The sequence below is a fragment of the Haliotis cracherodii genome, unplaced genomic scaffold, assembly GCF_022045235.1.
Source record: "Haliotis cracherodii isolate W230 unplaced genomic scaffold, xgHalCrac1.p SCAF_14, whole genome shotgun sequence".
NCBI classification, from domain to species: domain Eukaryota; kingdom Metazoa; phylum Mollusca; class Gastropoda; order Lepetellida; family Haliotidae; genus Haliotis; species Haliotis cracherodii.
In genome coordinates, this window is record NW_027266269.1 from 17,426,962 (window position 1) to 17,444,779 (window position 17,818).

Below are 17,818 nucleotides of genomic sequence, written 5' to 3' on the forward strand. Positions count from 1 at the left end.
TACAGCTTCCGTTGTATGTACGGCGAGGTTCAACTGTATATACGGCGAGGTTCAACTGTATATACGGCGAGGTTCAACTGTATATACCACCGACCAAAAGTTGGGGAACTGAGAAAATAATGGTGAGGGTGTAATGACGATAAATGTCTGTAAAATTTATTTCGCGCGCGTAGATCAACATTTGGTGTGTCCACAATGTTGGGCGATACCTGCGCGACACCTTGATGACATACAGTTAATTAACGTGCGTATGGTTGCCCTTGGTATTGCCGCCATTTCGCTTGAAGAACTCCCCCATGCTGGGCCACGTTGGCGGGGTCTGTGTCTCCGGCGTAGCTCTCCAGCCGAGGACATCCCACAGAGGCTCTGTTGAGGACAGGTCATGGGACTCAGCCGGCCAGTCCAATATCCGGGTGCCTTCTCGTCTGAGATTATCGGTGACGATCTGGGCACGTTGTCATTGTCATCATGCAGTTCAATTCCAGCGAATAGAACAATGGCTTAAAATTTCGTCAAAAGTCCATTCGCGATAACCAAATCAGTTAGCCTTTCATGTGTGATAGAACTCCCATAACTTAACGCTACCGCCCCCATACCATTCATGGTCAAGAATTGTTGACCTGGCATACCGCTCGCCGCTACGTTGCCAACAACGTTTTCTGCCATCTGAGAATCGGAGGCAAAATCTTGAATCGTCTGTAAACATTGTGTAACGCCATCAGCCTTTGCCGCTTGTAGTAAGCTATCAGGGTTTCTAAACGCCTTGCTTTCACGCGGCTGCACATAGATGTTTTTAACGGTAGATGTTGCAATTACTGTAACAGGACGATCAAGTCTAGGTGAGCGGTTTTAGGCCTGCCACGCCCAGGTATCTAAATTGCATTACTGATGTGTTCCCAAATAGGCGCATGCAGTTTGGGACCTGCTGCTCATACATGATTGTATGTGGCGTTCAGATGCAATGCCAGGGTAATGCAAATGTACCCCTCAACGATAGCTAAATCATTAGTTCCCTATTCTTTTGTAGGTAGTATATCACTGCTACAGTACGACTTACCACTAGGATCGCTTGGTAAATGGGGCCCAGGACGTAAAAATGGCCCACGTGATAAACGTGACGGGAGACATTTCCGAATTTGTAAATTAAGCTATTGATATCCGTATCAAATATTTCCCTTCGAAAAAACATTTCTTCTTTGTTTCATTCTTAGCCACCATCAAACATGTGTTTATACTTTCTTTTCCTCGGCTGTTGATATGTTTGACTCATCGTGCGGGGATATGTTGCAAGGTTACTGTCAGTTAGTATAATTAGCACTATAAAAACTGTTCCATAGCGACATGACGTCGCAAATAATTGAACATCGCGCGCGCCATTGTTCGTGACACAATGACCACGGCGTCGTCCCAACAGCAGAGTAACTGAGCCGATGTCTCAAGTTGTGATCCGGAAGAAAAATAAAATATGAAAAACATACCGGTTATCGTCAAAACTCGGAAACTTACAATGATAATTCACTGGGGACGGATAATGTGTAATTCCCGGCAGTTGGAGGGCTATTGTATACATAGTATATGTTTTGTGCCATGCATGTTGTTACCCTGTACAAGGCGTATCACTGTCTGGTGCTGCTGGAGCGCTAGTTGTCACATTGTGTATGTATGTCCAAGCTGCAGCCTTGTCCTTTCTTTATTGTTCTAAACATCCGCCAGGTTACTACTGGTAAGCCAGGATGAGTTGAACCAACCAACAAACACAAGTAAGCGGTGCACACAAGTTAGGAAACATACTTGGTTTGTTACAGGTAGAGAGGGTGTACGCATGTTGTACACGTGCAGGTCATGACGATGAAATTTACTATGCCCCCGTGGACCCACGTGTTGCTCATAAGATTATTAGGAGGCCACAAGTGTTCACATTCTGATGCGGTTTCTGTATCTAGATATTATGCAATACTAGTGCAATGATTATTCAGTTATCTTATACATCCAGCTAGCACTATTATGTTGACAGTATGCTGAAGACCCAGAAACATGCACATGGGAACAACCCCGTGAAGATCTTGGTTAGAATAGGTCTTCATGAACCCATGCTTGCCGAGAGAACCGACTATGCTTGTAAGGCGCTTGTAAGGCGCTTGTAAGGCGCGTCTGTCTTGATGCATCCCAATTGCATGGGTCGATGTTCATGACGGCAATCACTTGATTGTCTGGTCCAGACTCGATAGTTTAAGGACCGCCGTCATATAGCTGGAATATTGCTGAGTGCGGCGTTAAACAACAAACAATCAAACAAATCACATTGGGTTAATTTAAGAATATGTCACGGAGTCAACCTATCGTCAAGGTCTCAACCTTCACAATCAGTTGAGGTATGGCATAACATCATTGTTGCTCTTTGGGGTAAAAAAAGTGTTCCCTTTTTACAGCAAATGAATTCTCTTCATTGTCACGATACTTCTCAACTGTGTTATATATGGACATAGTCACCGGCCCGTGAAGATCCGGGGGTAGAATAGGTCTTCAGCAACCCATGCTTGCCGTAAAAGGCGACTAATGGGATCGGGTGGTCAGACTCGCTGACTTGGTTGGTGCATGTCATCGATCCCAATTGCGTTGATCGGTGTTCATGTTGTCAATCACTGGATTGTCAGGTCCAGACTCGATTACTTACAGACCTCCGTTATACAGCTGGAATATTGCTGAGTGCGGCGTTGAACAACAAACAAACAACATTTACTGTCACCGTTTTCTCAGTAATCGGGTACATCAGCACGTACTATTATGTGCTACTGAACTCCCACTAGAACTCGATGTAAGCCAAGACAGGGCGCGCACAGATCCATCGTACTACCGATTCTTCACAATGGTACGCGCTAGTACGAGGTTACTTGTCAGGTCCCAACTCAACGCATCCCGGCTTACCAGTAGTTTTACTACAAACACAGGGTCCGACATGGTGTTGTAGCGAGGGTTGTATTTTAATCACTTGGCTGAATGGTTAATGCTCAAATGTTTTAGTAAGGTGAACTACAGAAACCTGCATTGAAAGAAGGGCCACCAACCTCTCGTACTTAATGGCTCGATGTTATTGTATTACTGAAACTGGTTGACAGGATCAGCGAGAAGGGGAAAAGAACTTTCTGGACTATATAACTGCATGTGATTCAGTGAAATTGGATTTGCTAACCAAGTAATTTTGTTTTGCGTTTACGTTACCATAGACCTGAAATAGATTAGTACTGTTTTCTGATTGGCTGATTGCAGCGAGGACAGGGTTTATGTTGCATTATTGCGATGAACAATGTCACCGATATCGTGTCGTCTACAGGTTTACTATGTAAATGATTAAATAAACAGTCTGTGAAGTAATTATTGTTGACTTATTTATTCACAGGAATTAACTTCAATATTACTTTACGTTTATGGAGGCGTAAACGTAAAACACATATGTGACCTGGACATCGGTTGATCATGAAGTAGAGAACTAGACATCGGTTGATCATGAAGTAGAGAACTAGACATCGGTTGATCATGAAGTAGAGAACTAGACATCGGTTGATCATGAAGTAGAGAACTAGACATCGGTTGATCATGAAGTAGAGAACTAGACATCGGTTGATCATGAAGTAGAGAACTAGACATCGGTTGATCATGAAGTAGAGAACTAGACATCGGTTGATCATGAAGTAGAGACCTAGACATCGGTTGATCATGAAGTAGAGAACTAGACATCGGTTGATCATGAAGTAGAGAACTAGACATCGGTTGATCATGAAGTAGAGAACTAGACATCGGTTGATCATGAAGTAGAGAACTAGACATCGGTTGATCAGGAAGTAGAGACCTAGACATCGGTTGATCATGAAGTAGAGAACTAGACATCGGTTGATCATGAAGTAGAGACCTAGACATCGGTTGATCATGAAGTAGAGAACTAGACATCGGTTGATCATGAAGTAGAGAACTAGACATCGGTTGATCATGAAACAAAAGACCTCTACATAGGCTGATCATGAAGTAGAGACCTAGTCTTCGGTTGATCGTTACATATCCCCTGTAACTGATACATCCTGCAATGTGCACAACGGTGACATTAGATTATGTTTTAGATTATGATTATAAAAGTCTTATATACCCCTCAATGTCTCTTTATTTAAGAAATCGTGGTCGTTGTATATCGTACCATAACACACTGCAGGAATACACTATATGCAGAAGGACAGTTGAGAGGGAAAGCATGTTACAGTCATGTCCTTGTGTTACCTGCGACACGTGCGTGCAGCTGGACAGGTGAGAGGGAGAGAATGTTACAGTCCTTTCCTGGTGTTACTAACCACGCGTGCATGCAGGTAGATAGGTGAGAGGGAGAGAATGTTACAGTCCTTTCCTGGTGTTACTAACCACGCGTGCATGCAGGTAGATAGGTGAGAGGGAGAGAATGTTACAGTCCTTTCCTGGTGTTACTAACCACGCGTGCATGCAGGTAGACAGGTGAGAGGGGGAGCATGTTACAGTCATTTCCTGGTGTTACTAGCCTAACATACATACAGTTGGACAGAGAGAGAATGTTACAGTCTGTTTCGAATTTTTGTTATTCGTATTTCATTTCAAGTCGTATTTTTCATATTTTCCACACCTTCAAAATTGTCAACAGCACTATAGTTTTGCCATGAGTTGGCTAAGGCTAGTGATCATAAACTGATATTGTCCAGTATTTACGCAGAGTTAACAAAGAAGTGTTAACGTGATTAAGTGCCAAACGTCTAATGTTTCCATGACTTCTTTAATTCCTGTTAGGTACAAAACAATTTGTCTTCAAAAATGACCGCCATTGTATACAAACTATATGCGGCGGGATCTGGCGTGACACGGTTTACAGTGAATTAATGTAATGTCACTTCTCCACTGTATCACCTGGCAGTGCGTTGTCCGAGTGAAGACGTTTGGACTACATGCCGCATAAATTGTCACATGAAACAAGGATTGCTAACATAATTATCAGTTGGTAAATACATCTCAACATGGTTTGGAATTGATAATTAAATTGATGCCTTAAATTTAAGTTACATTCTCATACCAAAATCAGTTTTCCAAAACATTTTAGGAACCACCAACCATTTCATCCAGGTTGTTCAATCATAGGAAAGTGTTGCGGAACGTGGACTTGACCGCTCATGATGTAAATTCCACTACTTGTGTCTGCAAAGACTTATCATACTACTACCAACCATAATCACATATTGTTGACAAAAACAGCCATCGTCATTTATTCAAATATGGACCAAAACATCCCGAGCAACCTCCTGCCAATTGGGATCACAGCTAAAAATCATTACGGATGCCGATGTCGAGGCATACTCGACTAGATGGGCTTAAGGAGATGAAAAACCTGTAGAATCAGTCTTGTGATGTAGATCTGACACAGGAGTCTGACCTATGTTCTGTTCTGCAAGACGCACCTCACATTCCACTAATCAGTCTTGTGTGTAGATCTGACACAGGAGTCTGACCTATGTTCTGTTCTGCAAGACGCACCTCACATTCCACACACCAGTCTTGTGTGTAGATCTGACACAGGAGTCTGACATGTGTTCTGTCCTGCAAGACGAGCCTCACATTCCACACAGCAGTCTTGCGTGTAGATCTGACACAGGAGTCTGACATGTGTTCTGTCCTGCAAGACGAGCCTCACATTCCACACAGCAGTCTTGTGTGTCGATCTGACACGCTCACGCTCAATGCATCAGTCTTGCTGCTAAAATACTTTCCGGAAATATATACATACACATATAAGAACAGTGGTTAACATTCATCACAAGACAAATGCTGACGTACTTGATCCATCATTGTCATAAACACACAAATATAATTCTACTGGTACACCCTGCAGGTGTCACATGGCGACGGAGCACAGTAACATGCAGGCAGTGTTGAGAGACTCGGAGGGTTTCCTAGCGAGACAGTGATTCCCACTCGGCGCACAGTTTCTGTTGCAATCAACGTTGAGAGATTGGAATTTAGGATGGCAGCTTGGCGGTTTTCCACTCTTCATGAGAGATGCAAGTTGGCTTAAAAGGGTACTAGGCACATCGGACACGGATGCTGCCTTAGGACTTCCGTATCCACTTTCAGCGACAGGTCCCGTTGGGGTTCTTCTTTCAGGGGGTGGAGACATTTGGAGGTTCGATACGGCTCGTGAACTATAAGGTTGCCCCACGTGAGGATTTGAACCGGTTTGACGCGACGTAACTGTTTGCGGTTTGGGGATGTATGCATTGTACACTGGGGGTGAGACAGGCTGAGGGCGGGGCTGAGGCTTGGGTTTGGGGACTGTTCTTGAACTGTAAGATGGTTCCATGTATTGATTTGACAAACCAGTTTGAAACGCTTGTATCTGAGGCTGTTTGGGGACATACGAGTTATACACGTGCGGTAGAGCAGGCCTCGGAGGTCTGTAAGGCTGCGACGGGATTCTCGCCGGTTGAGGCCCTGAACTAGGATTTTGCCATTGTAGGTACTGACTGTTGACTGGGGCTGGCTTGGTGTCGATTGGTCGACTTGCGGCCCCTGGGGTGGGCACAGGTTTACCGTCGGAGCCGTAGACCACGATCTTCTTGTCCCTCTGAACCACACGGGTAGGGGGTGGCTTTACTGGCATCGGGGGTCGGAATCGTTGGCCCTGTCTGACGGGGATGATGGCGATGTCTGCGCAGTTGACAAACTGCTCCTGGGGACCACACCCAATGCAGCACTCTGTGTTGTCGTCACAACCCCACGAGTTGGCTGAAACAGTCGTTATAAAATACTGAGAGAAATAAATCCGTGAGACATCTTGCAGCAGTAAGTGTTCCCAGCACCGACACATTCACACACATAGGGAGGAGTAGCCTACAGTTACAGACAGGATATGATTTCGATCATTGCTTCAAAACATGATTTTTATCTTTACAAACTTTGTTTCTTAATCCAACACACCTTTTTCAGAACATTATTATAATGATAATGTATTTGTATATATGTGTTATTCAACGCCGTGGGATATGCTCAAGTCGTTACAAGGTGAATATAAGTGAAACGTACATACTTGATGTATACAAGTGAGTGAAAACAGGGACTTATACAGATCAAAATACATGTGTTTTAAGCCTGGATTTGAATGTGTCCACATTGTCAGTGTATTTCATTAGGTATGGAGGATCATTCCTTAAGGCGGGCGCTGATTTGAAGACTGGTCGTAGAGCAAAGGACTTCAGTTTATTATGTGGTACAGTCTAAAGATGTTAATGATTGGAGAGCACATCACGTGTTTAGGGGTGGACAATTTCCATCTTCTGTAGGGGATTGTTTCTGGTAATTTCTGGAACTTGTATCTGGAACACTTTGTAATGTGACAAATGAAGCCCAAAGTGATGGTAATTATCTACTGTTGCTCCTCACCTGTCGTCCACGTCCACTGGATGACGCACCTGGTACAGATGACGCCCTGTGGGAGCACTAGGGGGATGGAGTACACCCGGGCTACAGCGGGGGGAGGGATGATGAACTTGCTGCTCCCGTCGACAAGTCGAAGTTGGTTCCGCTCAAAGCACGGCTCATTGGCCTCGCCCATGTACCAGAGTAGGGGGCACAGGCGGAACGCAAAGACGCCACCGTGATTAGCAGTCACCTCGATCTTTACGTTGATTATCTGCCCTTGGAGAAAGGTCTCGGTCACGATGCCCTTGGCGTATTTGCCGCCAGCTTCGTGAGGTCGAGGTCGTTGGTCATAGGGATCACCGCACAGCCCACACAGGCCGTTCATATGCTCCCACTGGTGCTGAAACAACACGTTGATACGTTAAGAAACAAAATTTGTTTGTTGTTTATTGTTTAACTCCGCACTCAGCAATATTCCAGCTATGTGGCGGAGGTCTGTAATTAATCGAGTCTTGACGTCATAATGTTTGATGAGACACAGCTGGCCTGTTTGCAATTCGAGCTACAGGATGCCGGCCGGACAGGTCATATTGTCAATATTTCGCAGAAAAAAGGTCTTGAAGCATGTACACGCGTAGGGAAGAAGACCTTTCCATTAGTTAAATCCCCTGCACTCCTCGCCTGATGTATGTAACCGTGTCTCTCTTTAAATCGGCAATAGTCGGGTGAGTTTGGTCTGACGCCGCTTTGAACATTATTCCAGTTATATCACGGCACGCGTAGGGAAGAAGACCTTTCCATTAGTTAAATCCCGTGCACTCCTCGCCTGATGTATGTAACCGTGTCTCTCTTTAAATCGGCAATAGTCGGGTGAGTTTGGTCTGACGCCGCTTTGAACATTATTCCAGTTATATCACTGCAAGTCATCTTTATGTGGTGGAAAGCCAGAAGTGCTGCAGGTGTCAGACGTTTACCGCTTTGGTGAAACCCACAGCGCTGACAAACCTAGTGGCGAAACGGCGACCTGCTGATCATTGTATAACCTTGTATAAGTTTGCATGACGTTGTACAAGGTGTAATATTGATAAGTTGAATAGCTGAATACACAGCGTCAAACTACGGGTTGGTCGCTGTGTCGGCTCAACATGGAAGGCATGGTGACATATATTATAGACTTTCACAACTCCAAAAAGATGAGCTGATAGAGACAAAAACAATATGCTTGATTGTGGTGATTTGCTTTCAGGTTAGACTGCGCTACCTGCCAACGCATCACATCATTCTCTCCACACAACCAAACAAACCCACGTACACCTAAATAGTTGTTACATTGACTTCGCCTCCAACATTATATACAAACTTCCAGTTTTAGTGAGGAGGTGCCAATTGTAAAAATAGGTGCGGAACATGTCATTATAGTGTTTAGCGGCCCCTGTACAAGTTATGCCTATGCACATCTGAGTGAGGCAGTTTACTGTGGAGGAAATCTGGAAGTTCGACTTCCGCAAGTAGCGACTCTGCTTATCATAAGAGGCGAACAACGGGATCGGGTTGTGAAGCTAGCTGATTTGGTTTGATGCATGTCATCGAATCCCAATTGTGTGAATCTCAATCACTGGATTGTCTGGTCCAGACTAGATCAATTACAGACTGCCGTCATATAGCTGGAATCTTGCTGAGGGCGTTAAACAACAAACATAACAAACCATCAGACATGATCATGGCACATCTGGGATTCGAAACCAGGAACACAGCGAACTGCACCGCTGAAAACAACAGGTCTTCCCTGTCCTAGGTGTTTCCTGAAAGTCTGACAGATAGTAAGACAGTTTATTCAGTATGCAAGGCCACATGGCCCATAGTACAGTTCAGTTTTAACAGATACATACAAATCAACGTGATCTTGAACATAGCATAACATATATTCACCTGTTTTAGATACATTGCTAAAGATTTGATAACATCTTCCTTCCTCAACAAGTTGATCTTAGGTTGATCGTCTTTGTGTGTTATATCTAAATTAGATAGAAACTGTAATCTCAACGTTATTTTTAATTATATTTCACAAAAAAAGAGAACATGAAACTCGTCTACAATGTCCTGGTTGGTACAGTTGGTACATATAAAATTTACAAAATCCCTATCCTTGGTTCTACGATATTCATTGACAAGGAATTTAAGGAGAGAAATTCTAAGTTTACAAAAAGCTCTAAACAGGGCTTTATCTTGTAATATACCTAAATATGTTTCTGGTTGTAACAATGATTAAGTACCAGCTTTATGCTTGAGAAAGCGTGGAAACGTGTTGGTGCCATGTTTTATTCGTTTTCCCTTCACCATCTAATTGCTTTAGCATTTAGTAACATTGAAATGGTAACCCGTTGGCATCCATTCTTAATACTTTTATCCAATATTTACCAACACGCAGCTGGCTATGTACATATATACTACAGCGACCAGTTTCACCAAGCACTTCCTTATTTGAAGCATATTTACCAAAGCATAAAATTGGTTAAAATACAAAATGTGAACATTTTCAATGGATTCAAAATATGTAATGCCCCCTATTCCCGAGCCGTATAACAAAATAGGTAGAACTGTACCATCAACTATCGAACTTAGTCTTGAAAATGAGATATATTTGTTTTCCTTGAATAATTTATAAACAGGAAACATTGCCTTACATGCCTGAAATGCTAAGGTCTTACAAGCCTTGGACCAATTTAGTCTTGAGGACATTAATAGTCCTAAATACTTGTAATAACTTGCATTTTTTAAATATTTATCACCATATATCCAATTTTCATGCTTCGATACAACTCCACCATTTCTAAAAAACAATAACATTGGTTTTCTCAAGGTTTACATATAAACCCCATTTCATACAAGAGAAATGCAATACATTAAGCTGTTTCTGCAAGCCTACCACATAGTAGGATACCAGAGCAACATGATCCGCGAACAGCAATAGCATAATATCTATAATGTCTTGTGTCACCAAAGTGAAAGTATGTACACTACGCAACTACGCATGTGCAGTAAGCAGCATGTATTACCCAGAAGGAGGTGGTCCAGCGTTACATTCAAGTTGTGTTCACATAAAAACATGGCCTGGTGATGGGAATGTCTCTGTGCAGTTAATGTAAAGGTAATTTCTAAGAGTATTCCAAAAGTCGTACAACCTCTGGATAATGACACCCACCTCCTAAGTAGTTGATATCTGTCAGCGACTTTTCACACACAAAGCCTGAAAGGTTCAACATGGCAGCACACATGGTTATCTGGCTGCATGGCGTCACGAGCACCAGTCATGGGCATTGTCAACATACATGTGTGTCAGTCTCCACCTCAAACAGAACTCGCCTTATAAACATGGGACTTGTATTTGAATGAATTGTTGTTTGCTTTAAAGAAACATTTAATAGATAACTGTGGTAAATAAGATCTATCTCGTGTGTGTATAGATATTGTAAATGTTTACACATCAGGGATCGAGTGCGTGTCTTTTGTCGCAGTAGTCAGTAATATAATGTAAACTCTTCACTTGAAACACAGCATTATTAAGACCCGAGAAGATCCGGGGTAGAATAGATCTTCAGCAACCCATGCTTGCCATAAAAGGCGAGTGTGCTTGTTTTCTAAGAGGCGACGAACGGGATCGGTTGGTCAGGCTCGCTGGTTGATGCATGTCATCTTATCCCAATGGCGTGGATCCATGCTCATGATGTCAATCACAGTCTGGTCCAGATTCGATTATTATACAGACCGCCGTCATATAGCTGGAATATTCCTGAGTGCGGCGTTAAACAACAAAGAAACAAACACATCGTTATTAAAATATATTTCATTTTTATCTTTAGAATATAATTTCTGAAATACCGACGTATGTTGCTTTCTTCCAGTAACACAGTACAGGAATGTACGAAACATTCTGAAGCCAACGTGTCAAGGGCTAGTTTCATTTTTGTTATTCTGACAGGATGTTCGAGTTGCGGACCAAGATGGTGTATGTCTTTTATAGAAAGACAGATGGTTAAATGGCTTATACTGCGTGTGAGGCAACATACAGGAGAGGGACAGGTTAATAAAGAATAGCTTATAAAGCCCCACCTGTCAGAATACACACACTCCCCGATACCATGAATATTCACTGTTAGAAGTAAAACACGCATAGCCGAGCCTGAAAACTGAATACGTATTTTCTTTCTTCTGGATTTGCTTGTTAGTTTTTGTCGAAACATATTTCTCTTTGTTCACCTGGTGATATACAAGGATTATATCGCTTCTCAATAACTACACAACTGTGACGATTAGGGAAAATGTTAAGACATGAAACAATATTAAGAACTCGATCAGCATGGGAGATTGTGTGCATTCTGAAAACATGGTGATGTCAACAAATACGTTAAATATATGTATGCAGTGGTGTTTCTCATCGCTCAACCCTGATCCCCAATACCATCTAGGTTTGAACTCTGAATCTCATCATTCAACCCTGATCCCCAATACCATCTAAGTATGCACTCTGAATCTCATCATTCAACCCTGATCCCCAATACCATCTAGGTTTGAACTCTGAATCTCATCGCTCAACCCTGATCCCCAATACCATCTAGGTTTGCACTCTAAATCTCATCATTTAACCCTGATCCCCAATACCAACTAAGTTTGCACTCTGAATCTCATCATTCAACCCTGATCCCCAATACCATCTAGGTTTGAACTCTGAATCTCATCATTCAACCCTGATCCCCAATACCATCTAAGTTTGAACTCTGAATCTCGCCATTTAACCCTGATCCCCAATACCATCTAAGTTTGCACTCTGAATCTCATCATTCAACCCTGATCCCCAAAACCATCTAGGTTTGCACTCTGAATCTCATCATTCAACCCTGATCCCCAATACCATCTAAGTTTGCACTCTGAATATCATCATTCAACCCTGATCCCCAAAACCATCTAAGTTTGCACTCTGAATCTCATCATTCAACCCTTATCCCCAATACCATCTAAGTTTGCACTCTGAATCTCATCATTCAACCCTGATCCCCAATACCATCTAGGTTTGCACTCTGATTCTCATCATTTAACCCTTATCTCAAATACCATTTAGGTTTGCACTCTGAATCTCATCGCTCAACCCTGATCCCCAATACCATCTAGGTTTGCACTCTGAATCTCATCATTTAAACCTGATCCCCAATACCATCTAGGTTTGCACTCTGAATCTCATCATTCAACCCTGATCCCCAATACCATCTAAGTTTGCACTCTGAATCTCATCATTCAACCCTGATCCCCAATACCATCTACGTTTGCACTCTGAATCTCATCATTCAACCCTGATCCCCAAAAAATATCTAGGTTTGCACTCTGAATCTCATCATTTAACCCTGATCCCCAATACCATCTAAGTTTGCACTCTGAATCTCATCATTCAACCCTTATCCCCAATACCATCTAAGTTTGCACTCTGAATCTCATCATTCAACCCTGATCCCCAATACCATCTAGGTTTGCACTCTGATTCTCATCATTTAACCCTTATCTCAAATACCATCTAGGTTTGCACTCTGAATCTCATCGCTCAACCCTGATCCCCAATACCATCTAGGTTTGCACTCTGAATCTCATCATTTAAACCTGATCCCCAATACCATCTAGGTTTGCACTCTGAATCTCATCATTCAACCCTGATCCCCAATACCATCTAAGTTTGCACTCTGAATCTCATCATTCAACCCTGATCCCCAATACCATCTACGTTTGCACTCTGAATCTCATCATTCAACCCTGATCCCCAAAAAATATCTAGGTTTGCACTCTGAATCTCATCATTTAACCCTGATCCCCAATACCATCTAAGTTTGCAGTCTGAATCTCATCATTCAACCCTGATCCCCAATACCATCTAGGTTTGAACTCTGAATCTCATCATTCAACCCTGATCCCCAATACCATCTAAGTTTGAACTCTGAATTTCGCCATTTAACCCTGATCCCCAATACCATCTAAGTTTGCACTCTGAATCTCATCATTCAACCCTTATCCCCAATACCATCTAAGTTTGCACTCTGAATATCATCATTCAACCCTGATCCCCAAAACCATCTAGGTTTGCACTCTGAATCTCATCATTCAACCCTGATCCCCAATACCATTTAGGTTTGCACTCTGATTCTCATCATTTAACCCTTATCTCAAATACCATCTAAGTTTGCACTCTGAATCTCATCATTCAACCCTGATCCCCAATACCATCTAGGTTTGCACTCTGATTCTCATCATTTAACCCTTATTTCAAATACCATCTAGGTTTGCACTCTGAATCTCATCGCTCAACCCTGATCCCCAATACCATCTAGGTTTGCACTCTGAATCTCATCATTTAAACCTGATCCCCAATACCATCTAGGTTTGCACTCTGAATCTCATCATTCAACCCTGATCCCCAATACCATCTAAGTTTGCACTCTGAATCTCATCATTCAACCCTGATCCCCAATACCATCTAAGTTTGCACTCTGAATCTCATCATTCAACCCTGATCCCCAAAAAACATCTAGGTTTGCACTCTGAATCTCACCATTTAACCCTGATCCCCAATACCATCTAAGTTTGCACTCTGAATCTCATCATTAAAACCCTGATCCCCAATACCAATTAAGTTTGCACTCTGAATCTCATCATTTAAACCTGATTCCCAATACCATCTAAGTTTGCACGCTGAATCTCATCGCTCACCCCTGTAATCCCGAATACTGTTTAACACAAAGCTCAAAAGCATTGAGTAAAGGGTGCAATTTAAAGATAAATTTCTAAAAACATTCATCGAAAAAAAATACAATATATAAAAGTCATTGTAACGTACACTTTTCAAAAAAGAAAAGAAACGCACAGAATGATTTTTAGTAAATCTATTGTACCTAATAAAGTCGATATATTTAATTTAATATCATAGATACAAATATGAACTTTTGAAGTTCGATAGTCACATGTTGTCATTGTACAAAGGCTTTGAGTATCTCGTGTGACCACCCCGGGCAGCAATCGCGGCTCTGCATCTCCTCGGCACTGACTGGATAAGTGCATGAATTCTGTCCTGCTGAATTCTGCACCATTCTGCTTGTTACGCGTTGACCAGTTGTGGGAGTGCCTGCGACGTGTTCTGACGTTGACGTACATGTCGATTGAGTTCATCCCAGAGGTGTTCGATTGATCCGAAGGGCAAAACGTTGATGTTGGCATTATGAAGGTAGTTGACCGTGACACGAACTGTGTGCGGTGCATAGTTGTCCTGTTGAAACAGCTACCTCTGGTGGTCAATGATTGGAAGAAGGTGAGGTTGAAGAATTTGATTCATGTAGCGATGTAGCGATTTGCTCTCAGATTTCCTGATCCACAACCAAGTCAGATCTCGTGGTCTGCCCCCCCGATTCACGTACACAATTCGGGGCAAAACGTTCATTTCGACGACGATAAACATGTTGTCTTCCATCTCGCCGGTGAAGAAGAAATCGTGATTCGTCGCTAAACCACACTCGTCTGCAGTTTCTCAAATTCCAAGGCTGTTCGGTATGGCACCAACGCAAGCGTCGCTGTCGATGGTCGGATTCAAGTCTCGCGGAGTTGGTTCCTGCGAGTCTGGTCCGATATCCTTCTCAAACCAGGGATGCGTTCTGCAGCCTCCATATCTGTGGCATTGCGATGACGTAGGTGGAACAGTCCAATGTAGCGATCCTGTGCAGGGGTGGTAACTCTTGGTCGGCCGGTTCTCGGACGGTCTGCAGTAGAACTGAACTGTGTGTATCGGTCCCAACGGCGGCAAATGGTTCTTAGATGGACGTTAAAGTGGCGTGCAACAGAAGACTGCGATTCACCTCTTTGGATACGTCCTATGGCGATGTTCCGATCGCCAGCGCTGAGTCTCCACATTTTCGAACTTCAAACATGTTGACAACTGAATGACAAATTATTAGCTTATGCTTGTGATTTTATAGCCACTACCACGAGTTACGAATGCCATAACTTGCACGTGAATTTTGCTTTACTGTTTTCCTTCATGACATTTTTTAACAAGTGTGTAACATTTAAGACATTGCAAATCGACAATGGCTGCGTTTTGACGCACCGTTTCTCTAATATCAGGCAACCAATTTTAATTTTCCATTAACATATATCCATAATATATACCGTGTTTTTTGTGTAGTCAGGTTCACTGAACCTTTGCATTTCTCTTTTTGAAGAGTGTACACCATTATTCATGTTTGAATGTTGTATCTGCGTACTCACTACGATTGTATTTGCGTCCCGCGTCCTGAATACCCTCTAAATACAACCCGAATCCCGCGTACCAAAAAGAGGGTTGGCAGCCTCATGAATATCTTCATACAAATAGGAAATCAATACCGTAGTGGCATCAGTTTGCACCATTCCTGCTGTATGTATACATACATGTGTTTGTCAACGGTTGACTGTCTACTTACCGCGCGACCGCCGCAGAAAAGGGCATTGTCGTCGTAGTTTTGGGGTGTGTCGAAGCCATACCTCCACATGGTCGATCTCCCCGGGGGGTCTATTATCCTCCCATGGGGCACAACAACATGAATCAGCGTCACAAGAGAAAACAGCAATAACAACATTCCGCAGCAGCGAATGAACACAACCGACTTCAGTCCGGTTCAAATTTCAAAATTTCAAAATGGCTGCGCAATAATTTTGTTGTGGTCCGGACGACGGTTGGTGTTCTTGATGATGGCTTTGGAGGCTTTTATGGGAATTCCTGTCAGCTCGCCTCTCATTTATAAAGCCATGTGTTTATGTCCTTTCTTGAAGTAAACGTCAGCTTGTTGATATATTCCAGTCCTTCATCCCCCCGTCCCCTGCTCTCGGCTCACGCTGGCGTTATTGTGTAAACAATGCTGAGGCTTATAACAAATTATGTCAGGTATGGTTTGCCCTTCCGGTCGGTAACCTATTTTAATTACATAAGGGCAATATCCCAGCTATATGACGGCGGTCTTTGAATACTATTGATAATCGAGTCTGGACCAGACAATAGAGTAATTGGCATCATGAGCATCTATCTACGAAGGGTTCCTGAAGACCAGTTCACGGGTACCCAATTCGTGTTCGATGTGTGGGGTGCTCGGGACACATTCTGGCCCGGGGTGGGATGGGGGGTTTGGGTGGGGGGTCATTGAGGTCTATCACTGCAGCTATATTACTGTCAGGTATCCGAGAGTTGACTGTTGCAGTCAACACAGTCGGTGTGGCACGACATACATTGCTTCCAACAAATCACCATTCTGTTTGCCTCTTCCGACAAGCTCGAACGTATTACCCAGAAATCTCCAGAGAGTGAATTTTGTTTGACACCCCAGGCAATATTCTCGAAATACGCAGTTAATACTGGGGAAGACCTGTGTTGCCCATAGAATACCCTTGCGGAACGATATCCCTAGAAGGGGTATATCTTATTGCTCAATTTTGTTATTACTAGAAGTGAATTCTAACAGTGAAGCTGCTTCCCAAACAAACCTCAACGAGGGTAAACATTCCGTCAGTTACCGGCGTCTCTACCAGAAACTATAATTGTAAGGAAATATCTTCATTCTAGTTTTTTGTAATCGACTTGCTTATTAAAATTATGTAACGCAGATAGATTGGTAAATGTGAATACCTGAACAATTCCTTTTAAATGATTTTGAAATTCCTACTCTGTTGATGGGGATCCATTGTGCAGCAGAATAAGAAGTTCTGTGTATTATGACGTTTGTCGATATTTTCACAGAATGCGAGTAGGACTAAGAAGGTGTGCTGAGCATAACAGACAGTTCACTCATTGACACATGCACAGCATATGACAGTAGGTCAGACTTTAGCAACATTCCAGCCACATCAGAGCTTTTCACAGTGACCTAGGTAGAACATCCAACCAAGGTATCGGAGTAAAGAGCAAACAATAGGTTACCCCAAGCAGTAACCTCTGAGGCCTCTTATTGACGAACAGTGACAAAAGGTCGGAAGTTCAAAACGTAAGGTGTATTTGGGTTTGACAAAACAATTCATTCTACACTCGGAATTTCGTTATTGTCACTCGGCAATGTAATACTCATTGTATTTGTCAAAGCTGAATACTATTACTCTTTATTGTGTTTCATTTGTTTGTTGTTTGAAGCCGCAGCAGAGTCTATAATTATATAATTCATGAGCTGAACGCTTAAACCAAACTACGAACATGTGTACTGACTTCCCGACACCTTGACAACAGATATAGTATTTAAGGGGCACTAGGATAGGTAGTCTTAGTTTCAGTATTTCTCACTAAGCAATAAAAGTTTTGCCTCATTTTCGGTTCACACTGATTGGCTAGTTCATTCTAATGGTTCGATTG

At 42.7% G+C, this 17,818-nt stretch overlaps 2 protein-coding genes across 2 annotated transcripts; both read right to left on the reverse strand.

Annotated features, from left to right (window-relative positions):
- Positions 1 to 235: 235 nt before the first annotated feature.
- On the reverse strand, positions 236 to 3,986 carry LOC139460251 (uncharacterized). The gene is made up of 2 exons (XM_071241758.1): positions 3,458 to 3,986; positions 236 to 366 (listed from the first exon to the last, which is right to left on the reverse strand). Exons 1-2 carry the CDS (start codon positions 3,984 to 3,986, stop codon positions 236 to 238), a joined length of 660 nt encoding a protein of 219 aa, XP_071097859.1.
- A 1,910-nt stretch (positions 3,987 to 5,896) lies between these two features.
- On the reverse strand, positions 5,897 to 16,064 carry LOC139460595 (uncharacterized). The gene is made up of 3 exons (XM_071242063.1): positions 15,909 to 16,064; positions 7,441 to 7,819; positions 5,897 to 6,786 (listed from the first exon to the last, which is right to left on the reverse strand). The coding sequence occupies exons 1-3, from the start codon at positions 16,062 to 16,064 to the stop codon at positions 5,897 to 5,899; spliced, it is 1,425 nt and encodes a 474-aa protein (XP_071098164.1).
- Between the last annotated feature and the right edge of the window lie 1,754 nt (positions 16,065 to 17,818).

Bases quoted from the DNA above. Each gene is read 5' to 3' on its own strand.
- LOC139460251 (XM_071241758.1), bottom strand. From the start codon at position 3,986: ATGATCAACCGATGTCTAGTTCTCTACTTCATGATCAACCGATGTCTA. The intron at 367-3,457 runs GTCACATATGTG...TGTCCTCAACAG, and splicing joins CATGATCAACCGATGTCCAG to AGCCTCTGTGGGATGTCCTC.
- LOC139460595 (XM_071242063.1), bottom strand. From the start codon at position 16,064: ATGTTGTTATTGCTGTTTTCTCTTGTGACGCTGATTCATGTTGTTGTG. The intron at 7,820-15,908 runs GTAAGTAGACAG...GTGTTGTTTCAG, and splicing joins TTTTCTGCGGCGGTCGCGCG to CACCAGTGGGAGCATATGAA. The intron at 6,787-7,440 runs GTGAGGAGCAAC...CGACTGTTTCAG, and splicing joins CCAGTGGACGTGGACGACAG to CCAACTCGTGGGGTTGTGAC.